The following is a 12,910-nucleotide window of genomic DNA, read 5'->3' as shown; positions in this document are numbered from 1 at the left end:
AGTTAAGGGGAGCGATGGCCTAAAATCGAGGTCATCGATTCTCGTAAATTTTTAGATTAGAATGCTAATTTATTGAGAGAATGTTTAGTTCAGCTGAATCATATAACTAATAGTTGATTCGTACACAGTAGTTAAATTGTAAGTATTTGGTAAAAAGTTTAATCTTTGATAAAAATTTTAGTCGGCTATTGATTCTACCAAGTATGATTTAATTTTTTTTTCCTTTTATATTAGCTAGTACCTAATTTTTATTTATACTAGTTTTTTTTATAACGTGCGTTGCATGTTGCTATGTTTGGCAATAACTTTTTAAGTAGATTAACATTTTGATTATGGTCAAACCACTATCTCCAGTAATTTTATTGTTTGGCATTATATTTATAGTAGCATGTAAAGGTTGAGAGATTGTTTCATCAAATGCCACTCCTTTAATATTTAACATTTCACAAATCGAACATTTCTGCTTCATTAATAGCTAACCACTTATCTATCAGCTAACAACTAATACAACGGTTAGATAGTTATTACTATAGCTAATAGCCACTAATAGGGATGACCATGATTCGGATTCAAACGGCGTTGAACCAAAATCAAATGGTCAAAATCGGCACTAAATCGTAGTCAACTGTTTTGATTTAAAATCACAACCAAAACCGGTGGTTTTGATTTAAAACCGGAGGTTCTGGGTTGAAACCATCAAATACATGTTTCTTAAAGAAAATCTCAACTTGTTTTTTTATTTTGTTATAATTTTTTAAAGTAACTTTTAAGAATTTTTATTAAATTGGTTTAGTTTTCTTCAATAGTAATATTTATTATTATTATTTATTCAAGCTACAAATCTGAAAAGGCTTTTTAAAAAGTTTAAAATACAATATTTTATTTCGATTCAAAATTGGAACAAAATCAAAATCGACGGTTTTAAAACCGTCTTAGAAATTGATCGATTTAGTTCCAATTCTACCTTTTTTATAATTGAAACCAACGATGAAACCGTGGTCATGCGTAGCTACTGACAGAGGGCAAATAATGGGGGCCTAGTTGAGAGGTTTGAACAAAAGCTAAGTGATAGTTGAGTGGAATCAGGATGTAGTTACATGTTAAACAATCAGAGTTTAGGGTCTGTTCGGAAAAATTAGCTGTTTTGGTAGTTGTTAGTTATTTGAGTAACTTTTTATGAAACGTTAAAAGTTAAACGTTACATGAGTTAACTTTTTACAAAACATTAGCCTAATCTCTAAAAGCTAGTCCAAACGCTATGTTACCGAATAACTTTTTAAGTAGCGTGTAATGTTTTGACTGGAAACTACTTAAAAAGTTGTTGCTGAATACAACCTTAGCTTACATGGCTGCAATTTACTTCTCTTGTATTTTTATTCTGCACTTTTATTTATATACATTTTTTTTTTATATTTTCATATTAAAATTTCATAAATATATGTATTAGAGATTTATATTATGGTAATATTTAACGTGCATTGCATGTTAATACTCATTATAGTTATTCAATTTTTATTTTTTATTTTTAAATATGGTTGGTCGATATTGAGAAAATAGATAAACATATTGTGTGCGTTTTAAAATATTTTAATGTAAATACATACAAAAATTATTGAAATGGAATGAAAAATTAAAATTCTATGATTAAAACAAGATGGAAAATAAATTATAAGAAATGAAGGGTAATTGTTCTTGATACAAGCCTAAAAAGCTTGTGAAATTAAAAATTAGATCCAAGTAATTAAAGGTTTCAAGTTTACACATGCCTTGGATGTCATGTTTATGGCAACACTCCCATGACCCCTCCAATTATACTAAAAAGAAAAAGGAAAAAAAAAAAGCATTTAGATCGAGTTTTGTCAGAATCGACAATTCAACATCGAGATTTTTTAAGATATTACACATGTCAACTTCCTAGAATTCTAGCAAATCTGAGGTTATCTCCACTAAAATCTTAGAGATGCCTCCATTACAGCTTATCAGCTTCAAGAAATAATTTCAATTACAAACTTTCTTTTACAAATTGAACCAAATATGGTAATTTTCAAAAATTAATCTTCAGTGAAGGAAATCATCCGTCTGATTTTCATTAACTTTGATTCCTTATATACTTATATATAACCCTATAATCTCGGTAACTAACTACAACTATGCAATTGAGCTATTTAAAATAATAAGATAAACATCAATCTATTTACATACTTTAACACACCCCTTCAGTGTAAGCGGGAGGTTCACGAACGCGGAGACTGGCCCTAAAGTCATCAAATAGTATTCGCAGAAGACCTTTAGTAAAAATATCAGCAATTTGGTAAAGGGACAGTATGTGTAAAACACGAACCTGCCCACGAGCAACTTTCTCACGTACAAAGTGAATATCCATTTCAATGTGTTTAGTACGTTGATGTTGAATAGGATTACCTGAAAGATAAATGGCACTAGCATTGTCACAGTAAACCAATGTAGCCTTGTGAATCGAGAAATTTAGCTCCAAAAGTAGATTACGGGTCCAACAAGACTCAGAGACAACATTTGCAACTCCTCTATACTCAGCTTCAGCACTGGACCTTGATAAGGTTGGCTATCGTTTGGAGGACTAGGAAATTAAGTTATCTCCGAGAAAAACATAATAACCAGATGTGGATCGCCTAGTGTCAGTACATCCACCCCAATCAACATCTGTACAAGAAATGAGACCAAACATTGAAGATTTGTATAGATGTAAACCAAAATCCAGAGTGCCTTTTAAATATCGTAGAATCCGTTTAAGAGCATTCATATGCGCAGTGTTTGGATCATGCATATGCAAACAAACTTGTTGCACAACATAGGATATATTCGGTCTCATGAAAGTAAGATACTGCAATGCACCAGCTAAACTGCGATAATGAGTAGGATCCTCAGATGAAGAACTAGAAGAGACATTTAGTTTGGACTTAGTATCAATAGATGTCACAGCAGGTTTACAAGAAGCCATGACAGCCGGTTCGGCATACTTGCGTTGACAAAGAAATAACCCTCCTTTATTTCTTATAACTGTAACGCCCAAAAAATAGCTCAAAGGACCCAAATCTTTCATAGCATATTCAGAAGCCAGTAATGACATAATCAATTGACGAAGCTTATCAGAAGAAGTAGTAATTATGATATCATCAACATATAAAAGGATGTACTCCAAATCAGTACCCTTGTTGTAGATAAAAAGAGAATGATCAGATTTGCTATGCAAAAAACCAATTGTAGAAACAAAATCTGCAAACCGTTGATACCAGGCAAGAGGAGCCTGTTTCAGACCATAGAGAGATTTTTTAAGAAGACACATAATCTGGATGAACGCGATCTTTAAAACCCACGGGCTGGTGCATATAAACCGTCTTATGTAAATGTCCATGCAAAAATGCATTTTTAACATCTAACTGATAAATACTCCATGCTTTAGAAATAGTTATGCACCTACTGATTTTGATGTTGCAATGCAAACCATGTCTCTTAATCCTCCTGAAGAGACTTGGTACATGGACACAGGAGCCACTTTGAATATAACATCAATCTATTTACGTACTTTAACATGTTAAAGTATGTAAATAGATTAAAGTATGTAAATAGATTGATGTTTATATTATTATTATTTCGAGGTTGGCCTCGTTTCTGTCCGTTATTACTGCGGTTGTACTGATAACTTGAGCCACAATTTGAGCCATGACTAACCCTTGAACGTGCCTCATAAAACGGAGGCCATGGATCACTTTGTTGAATGAAAGTAGCAACACCATCATAATTCTCATTCAATCCCGCAATTAACTGGAGGACTAACCTTTGATTTGAGACCGCTGCACCAACGTTTGAAAGTTGATAAGCAAGCATCTTAAGTTCTTGACAATAAGTAGAAACGTTTGACAAATCATTAAGATGAACATGAGTGAATTGATTTTCCAGATAAACAACACGAGAATTTTTGTTATCCTGAAAAATATTTTTCAAATGTTCCCATGCTTGGTGTGCAGTTGTATCCGGCTCTAGGATATGTTAAGAAGATCATTAGAAATTGTGCCATAAATCCATTGAAGAACTATGGCGTCTAATCGTGACCATAATGCAGGATCGACTTCAGCTACTTGTTCCTTGCCTTTTTCAGACGGCTTTGGTGTAAGGATATAGTCAATCACTTGATTTTAAAAAGTTCAGCCCATGAGGAATACTGTCCTTTTTCCATCTCAAGAGTAATGGGGATGGAATTTTTGACATTGTTGACAGCAAGGGCTAGGTGAAAATCAGTTTTGCCGGCCATCTAGGAGAAAAGAAGAGAAGAGAAAGAAGAAAAATAGGGTTGGAAAAAAAAATAAGCAGCAGAAAAAATTAGGGCTCTGATACCATAAAAGAAATGATCCGTGTGATTTTCATTAACTTTGATTCTTTATATACTAATATGTAACCCTATAATCTCGGTAACTAACTATAGCTATACAAATGAGCTATTTAAAATAATAAGATAAACATCAATCTATTTACATACTTTAACATTCAGCTATGCAATTTTTCTTTCCTTCCAAACAACAGTCATCATGCGAATGATACTTAGCTTAATTTTGCACTTATAAGCCCTTCAACGCATCCAACCAACGCAAATGCTGCTAGAAAAAAGACCCCAATACTAAAAGCTTGGAGCATAATCCACTTGATTGTCCAAGCTTCAATATTTCTCTGCCTGCAATACATCTCCACAGGAAAATATATTGTTAAAGGCCAAAAATTTAAGGCTCCTAACAATCCTATCACCTGGTTGAAGTAAGGAAAGATCATCGAAATCGCAGTTGTTGACATTACATATATTGTTCTGAAACACATCCTGAAGAGGTTTAATTTGAAAGCTGGCAACAACGGGAGTTTCAAGCTGAAATTCCTGTTGATAAATATGTTGTCTGGGTATCTCTCTGCAAACCATTTTTCAATCGTTGCAAATACTGGCTGAGTGTAAACCTGCCAAAGACAATAACAATGGCTGAACATATACAAAATAAGATTATAGTAATATATATATATATATATATATATATATATTAGGAATACCTGATAGCCTCCTATTAGATGAAGCACTATGCAAGCATTAGCGAAGTCAATAAGCCAATATGGTTCATAAAACCCAAATCCTGTCAAGAGATTTCCAGGTGTATCTTCTCCAAAAGCTGCATATCCAAAACCTCCACAACACAGATAGAAAAATGTTGTCACAGCGATTGCTATTGTAGAGGCCTTCCTCATTGTCTCATTCTCCGGCGGAGGTGATTTTAAGGTATCCTTTTAGGTTTTTCAAATTCAAATATTGCCCGTTACATTATAATCGAATGTGATGTAATGTAATCAACTAATATTTTTACAAAAAATACCTGTATCTCAAAAATAATTAAGGCATATGGATATGCAAACGCAATATCCCCTAGCGCTTGAGATATCTTCCATAATTTAGCCAATGCACTAGAGGCAGAGACTCCTGTAATGCTACCCTTAACATATCCATTCTCTGTTATTTACATAGAGAAAATGAAATTTCTTTCATATTAGTTGATATTGATTTGGTGATAGAAATTATAAAATTTAAATAAATGGTAGATGAGTTTTAACTTTACCTATAACATATGCAAAGCCAAGTGCAAATCCTATGGAGGAGTATGCAAAGGACATGACAGCAGCAACAAATGAAAGCCACTGCATGTTATGGAAGTCTGGTATTTGAGACATTATAATTTGAGCAGCTCCAAATATTAGCATATAGAAAGTGTCTGAATATTCACAGCTAGCCTCATGCCCTTCTTTGTGGTAGCAATTTGATTTCTGAATTGCCCTTCATCCACATAAAAGATGAATAAGAAAAACAAAGCAGCATTATATCAATCTTCAGAAATGCTAACTCCCAGTTTTAAGCTGTTTAATTTTAATGGTTTGGTTTGGTTTTATACCAAATTGTTGACTTAAAAAGATAACAGTTTCAATGAATGAAATTATAAAATGAAAGAAATTTAGTCATTATGTTTAATTTTGTATAGCACTAAAATGAAAACTGAATCGCATCGAACCGCTTTATAGCAGCTTGAATTAGTGATTAGATGATTTGAATTAATTTTAGCAAGTTGCATAGAGGGCCCTAACAAGGAGCAGTTCATCAATTAACATACCTCATGCTGATAGCAGATGTAATATTATAAGCAATTCCTACTCCATATAAGTTTATTTCCACAAATAGTCCACACAACCAAGAAGCCTTTTTTCCTGAATCATCAAAATCAACTTATTGCACACCAAATAATCAGAAAACATATATGTTCTTTAATTTAATTTAAATCACCTCAAAATTGCATTTTGATAATAATTATATTGTAGATAGGGATTAATCCTTATTGTGACAACTTCTAAATCCCTTATGGCCTTATTTTGGCCTATGGTGCAACTAACATTCAAATGCCTTTGGACAATTCAATTATGTTATTTCTAAGAAATATCTTACCAGCCTTTCTCATGATGTCATATATAAAAAGAATAAAAAAAGCATTAGGAGAAAATAAACAATTGACTTATCTAGATTCGGTTTATAAATTCATTCAGTCTAAATTATTTTTTGTTAAAATAAAAGTATTTTTGACCATTCACTAAAAAAAATTCAATTTGATTAAATCTGATTTCCTATTAACTATATTTCAATTAGTTCTAATAATTAAGTGTCTATTTTATTTTTAATTAGATCCACACACTTTTCTCCTTGAATTTCCGATTAACTATTATAATTATGATATATAATAGTGATTTCCACTACAATATATAACTGGGCCACTTAGTGGCGTCACTCAATAATTAACAGTTAAATAAATGTTAATGATTGTTGCTGTGACAAAAAAAAAAAAAAATATATATATATATATGTTAATTTTTAATAATTAACCTTTATTTATTTTGTTAGATTAAGGGGAAGAGAGATTGGAAGTAATATGGAACCGAGTCAACTCATGCAATTGCATGAGAATCCTACCACCAGGCTAGCCCTGAATCCCAATCACCTAAATTTATCAATTATCATGTAATTAAAATTACCTAATTCTTTAAATAATTTTTAGAGCAATTTTTTAATATTTATGTAATTTATAATTCTTCACTATCAAATTCAGAGTCTATATACTTGTTATCTTTAGTTTTTCCGTATTATCTTAAGTTAATTGATATAAATTGCACATAAAATAATTAATATTTTTTAGAAAAAAAAAAGAATAAAGAAAATAAAGTTTAATTTATACCATACCTAAACTTGCATCAACAGCAGTAAGGTAAGAGGGATTTCTTGCAGGACCAAATTCAGGATGGGGAGAGCGATAGCAATTGGAAAGAAGGTACACATTGAAAAGGGTGATAAAAGCAAAACACACCATAGTTAATGGACCTGCGATCCACCCCAACTGAGCCATGCTCCATGCCAATGATAGTACGCCCGACCCTATCACTCCCGTTATTATATGTGCCACTGCCGTCCATACCGTCCCTGCATAAAATTTATTTCTTCATAGTCAATGCGGTTATATAATTCTCAAATATATATATATATATATATATATATATATATATATATAGAAATGTGGAAATAGGAAAATCATAAAATTTTCAATATCACCCTTAATAAAATTTGAAATCCTATAATAACATTAGTCATAGCTAGTTAGAAGTTTAAATTTTATTAATTGAATGGATAAAGTTTATTAAATTATTTTAAAATAAATATATATAGATAATTAAGCATAAAAATAAAAAAAAATAAATATCACTTATTAAAATAAATGTTGTGATTATTAAAGATATATTCAATTTAATACGAAATTAAAACCTAGGTTATTTTAGCAAAAAGGTTCAAAATCTTTTGACTTAGTGAATTAAAAATAAATTAAACCTAGGTTATATTAATCGATGAAATTTTTAATAAAAAAGATAATAATAAATTTAAAACTAAATTGCAATAAATTAAACTTGAAACTTTATATCCTTAAATTCTCAAATTAACTAAGTCAAATTAATAATAAAGAACAATTATTTTTTTATTCCATAAAATGGGGACAATTATTGGCAGGTTGCTTGAAAAATTATATCGCTTTAAAAATAATTCATGTTAAGTCCAAACCCTTACAAGTTAAAACTGAATAAAACTTCAAATAAAATAAAAAACTTCAAATCCTTCTTCTAATTTTTCTTCCCGTAGACAAAGGAGTATATGAAAAAAATTACTTATTAGATGTTAAATAAGTTTTAAATATTAAAATTTCCTGGCAAGTAACTTCATGACAATCAAAAGATTACCCTGATTTCTATAGAATTCTATTTAAAACAAAAATTATCTGGAAGTTTAAAGAATGAAAATCTCTTTCTTATTAAAAACTAAGAATTCAACTTAACAATTAATACCGGTAAATAAATCTATAAATGTGAAAATAGGGGAATGATGTGATTTTCGATATCGCTCTTAATGAAATTTAAAATATCTAAAATAGTCTCAGTTATAGCAAATTAGAAAATTACATTTTACTAGTTGATTGAATATAATTTATAAAAATTATTTTTTAAATAAATACATATAGGTAATTAAGAATTTCAAAATTTAAGTTTTATCTTTTTTTAAATTTATTTTTTAATAAATATATACAATAATGAGACATTTGAAAATTTTTATGTTTTATTTTTAAATATTTTGATTTTATTTTTATTATAATTTAAAATAACTTATTTATGAGAGAGATAAAAAAAGAAAAATATATAAATAACTTATTCTTTTTTCTTTATGTCTGTTTAATTTGATTTGATATATTTTAAAAAAATAAATTTTCAAATAGAATATATATAATATTTTATTTAGGAGAGAGATAAAAAAGAAAAGACTATGTATATATTTTTGCATGGTTGTAGGAAAACTTAAGAATTTATTTGGAGATGATATAATGTTTTTTTTTATATACTGTTTTTTTTTATTAATTAACATATAAATAATTAAGAATTTCAATATTTTAAATTTTATCTTTTTAAAATTTATTTTTAATAAATATATATGATAACAAGACATTTGAAATTTTTTATTTTTTATTTTTTATTTTTTAAATCTTTGATTTCATATTAATTATAATTTAAAGTATTTTATTTAGGAGAGAGATAAGAAAGAAAAAAAATATATTCTTTTTTCTTTGTGTTTGTATGATTTGATTGCATACATTTTTTAAAAAATAAAATTCAAATAGAATATATATATAATATTTTATTTAGAAAAGATATAAAAAAAAGAAAAAAAGTATACTCCCTATCCCGTTTTTTTGTTTGTTATTCTTTTTTTGGACATCTCAAAATGTTTGCAAAATTTTTAAATTTATATATTTAAACAATTACTTTTCTTATAATAACCTTTATGATTGTTGATTAAACGAATGACTTTTATTAATATCTTAATGAATTAGGGTAAAAAAGGCAAAATAATTTTTATTAATTAAATTCTTAATATGTGTGTTTTGTCAAGCCATGCAAACAAAATGGAAAAGAATGAGTTTTTTTTTATGGCTGTAGGGAAAATTGAAGGTTTATTTGGAGATGATAAAAAGTTTCTTTTACGAAATCTTTTTCAGTAATTAATTAATTAATTTATTTATTTTAAATTTATAACTTAGAACAATAAACGAAAAAAAAAAAAAAAACTTGAATTAACTCATTAACTGACCAATATTAGATCCCATATTAGATCCCAGTATAATTTGCTTTGTAATTTCCATTTAATAACTTGACTTTGGTCTTTTTTCTTTTTTTCCTTTGACCATCAACTTTAAATTTCATTAAATTATGACTTTTCCAATTGGAGAACATATATTGATTTTTGAAATTCAAATTGGCAATTTTTAATATAATTTATTTCTTAGTACATGTTGAGTCATGTAACGGGTTTTATTTTTAATATTAACATTTTTTTTTCATTACTGAATTAATTTTTAATTAATATCACTTTAATTTAGTAAGATATTTATATCTCTCTTGCTCGATGAATACGTATTTTTAATTTTTTTAAATATTTTTTCTCTTATATTTTAAATTTATTTGACTTAAAAGACTGAAAAAAACTAGAACTATATAATTATGTGTTTGGTCACTTTTTGGAGTTTCAAGAATTTGTGTGTATATGCATGTATTCCTTTCTCTAATTCACTAAGTAATATAATAAAAGTGATTACCATTATCAATTCACATAATCTTCTCATTTATTTTTTTTTACCTAGTAGTAAAAAATGATTTATTATTATTTTTCATTATATTTATATGTAGATATTGATTTGGGGTTCGAGGTTGGAGTTAAAGATTGAGTGATTCCTTGATTTTCCTTTCGGATATCTATTAGGATTTAAAGAATCATTATTTATAAATTAAGAACTGAAAGATTAGCTCAGAAATAAGGTTGAAGTTTATTTTAAAACTACTTTCGTTATTATATAAAAATAAATTAAGTAGCATTACAAGTAGTTTGTATAGTAAAGTCTAATAAAAATTAACAAATTATATTTATTTTAATCTAAATAAAAACTAATGTTTTAATATTATATAGATAAAAAAAAATTAAAAGAGTATAAAAATTGAGTATATAATGAGTGAAATAAAAAATCCTAGTATATATATATGTATAGGGTGAGCATTCAGTCGAGTGAATTTCTAACGTTGACCTAATAATTCAAAATTTTTAGAAATATAAATCAATCAAAATCAAGTAGTGTATAAAAATAAATTGAATAAAACAGAATTTAATATTTAAAACTTAATAGAAAATAACTGAACAGAAAAAAAAAATTTAATTTCTCCATTATGTACTGAAATTTAAACCGACTATATAACAAATTGGTACGATTCAGAGATGAAAAAATAAAAAATGTTTTTGACCTTCAATTAATGTTTTTTTTATATAATACAAAAATAATATTACAGACTAATTGTCACGCATAATATCCCATTGCGAACATTACTCAGATTTTGAAATTAATATTTTATTTTCCAACATTATATGATATAACCATCAACTAAAAATCTCCATATCTATAGCAATTTTGAATGATTAACAACTAACAACTTCTGCATTTAAGGGTCAGTAAATATTACGTTCCAATTTAAAATCAAACCGAACTGAAATTTAAATGTTCAAACTGAATTTTCTATCGTATTAAACGGATTCAATTCTATCAATTCTTCTTAAAAAAAAAGTTTTATGGGTTGGTTTGATTTAGTTATAAAAGTCTAAATTATCTTTTATAAAATAAGTCAAACTACCTTGAAGTTTCAGTTGAAGCCGAAATAAACCAAGAACTAAACTTATCATGAGCAAGTTAACCGAACCAAATCGAATAATATCATTTGATTTTCAGTTTAATTCAGTCGGTTTGTTTAACCCTGTCTACATCTACAATAATTTTAACATAACTAATAACATCTGCAATATCCATAAATGAAAATAATAAATTAAATTATAATGAAAAATGTATTATAAATAAGAACAATAATAGAACTCTATTATCGTTGACTTGCAAATTATTTAATTCTGCAGTATATAAATGTTATTTGATTGCAATCGAAAAAATAAAAATGCATAGGAAGAAAGAACAGCCATATTATTTGTAGCAAAAAAAAAAAAAAAACCTATAAAATTAGTTACGTAATAACTAGAATTAAAATCTAAAGAACTTCAAAATTTATTACATAATAAAAATTAATATTGAAAAAATAGAATTAATAATAATAATAATAAGTAATATAGTGATAAAATAATGAAAAGAGATTTTCATTTATAATCTGATCAAGGACCAAATTCTGTCTGACAGAAAATCGAAATCTTTTTTTTGTTTTTTTGGTATAGACTGTGTAGTAAAAAAAAGTGATATAGTATAAAAGTTATAACTTGAGTGAATCTTTACTGTTATTTTCTTGCATAAATATTTTTATCTTAAATAATTAAATAAATACAGGAGAGGAGACCAAGAGAAGGAACAAGAATCTAAGAAAATTATAAGATCAAGTGTATATATCAGAAATTCAGAACCATAACTTGTAATCCAATCGGAAAATAACATCAAGTGTATAAAGAAAGATAAATTAATTCCCAACTTAAGATTTCCTTCCAATTTCTTTGCATACTTGTTTTCAGAAACTGAATCTTTTTTCTTTCAAGTTCTTTTGAATAGTTAAACAGAGCCAAAAGAAGAAGAAGAAGACCCAGATGAAGAATTAAAGGAAGGAAGAGAAATCGGATACTAACCAGTCCTTTTGAGAGTAGTTTCTGTTGCTTGATCATACAACAATGGTGTCTCTTGTGGTTCTCCAGCGTCTTCTCCCATAGCCTTCAACCACTTTTCTTGACTTCTTGTTTAGAAAGAGGGAGAGAGAGAGAGAGGGAGAGGGAGAGATTGAGAGATTTTGATTCCAATTCTTTTTTCTTGTAAAGGCTATTAACTTCCACGTCTGGACTTAAAATAGTTTCAACTTGAAACAGTGAGCTATAGTTTCAATTCATTTCATTTTCTAATTGTTTTTTCAAAGCTGTGTTTGTCAGTCAGAAACAACGACGGACCCAGCGGGTCTGGAAGGGGCTGTGCCCCTCAGATTTTTTGAAATTTTTGAGTTGAAAAATTTTTGGAAAAAGAATATTTTACTTTTACTCCCAATAATTAGTAAAATTATCTTTTGACCTTTTCTAACTATTTGGGCCAGATCCGTTACTCCCAACAATTAGGGGCAGTCATCAAACGGTATAAATCGTCCAAATCAATTTAAATCAATCCAAATTAATTTAAAACTGCAATTTTAAATGATTGGTGGTTTGATTTGACTTTGTAAAGTTTAAAATTTGAGGTTTTGGTTTGATTTACAGTTT

General features: G+C 28.0%; 1 protein-coding gene across 3 annotated transcripts; it reads right to left on the bottom strand.

Moving 5' to 3' along the window:
• Positions 1 to 2,057: 2,057 nt before the first annotated feature.
• Positions 2,058 to 12,612, bottom strand: LOC149496344 (putative amino acid permease 7). Of its 3 annotated transcripts, XM_089722067.1 has the most exons (8): positions 12,296 to 12,612; positions 7,286 to 7,522; positions 6,171 to 6,282; positions 5,625 to 5,839; positions 5,385 to 5,518; positions 5,068 to 5,295; positions 4,825 to 4,977; positions 2,058 to 4,705 (listed from the first exon to the last, which is right to left on the bottom strand). In XM_089722067.1, exons 1-8 carry the CDS (start codon positions 12,372 to 12,374, stop codon positions 4,691 to 4,693), a joined length of 1,173 nt encoding a protein of 390 aa, XP_089578193.1. In that variant the 5' UTR covers positions 12,375 to 12,612; the 3' UTR covers positions 2,058 to 4,690. The 3 variants fall into 3 exon arrangements, with proteins under 3 accessions (XP_089578193.1, XP_089578192.1, XP_089578191.1); XM_089722066.1 differs by having other exon boundaries at positions 2,058 to 4,977; positions 6,171 to 6,264; positions 12,296 to 12,610; XM_089722065.1 differs by having other exon boundaries at positions 2,058 to 4,977; positions 12,296 to 12,609.
• Positions 12,613 to 12,910: the final 298 nt, after the last annotated feature.

This window comes from Jatropha curcas, chromosome 5 (genome assembly GCF_041381405.1).
Source record: "Jatropha curcas cultivar XTBG-Jc1 chromosome 5, XTBG_Jcur_1.0, whole genome shotgun sequence".
Taxonomy (NCBI): Eukaryota; Viridiplantae; Streptophyta; class Magnoliopsida; order Malpighiales; family Euphorbiaceae; genus Jatropha; species Jatropha curcas.
Note: the sequence above shows the minus strand (reverse complement) of the source record. Positions and strands in the feature narration are given on the sequence as shown.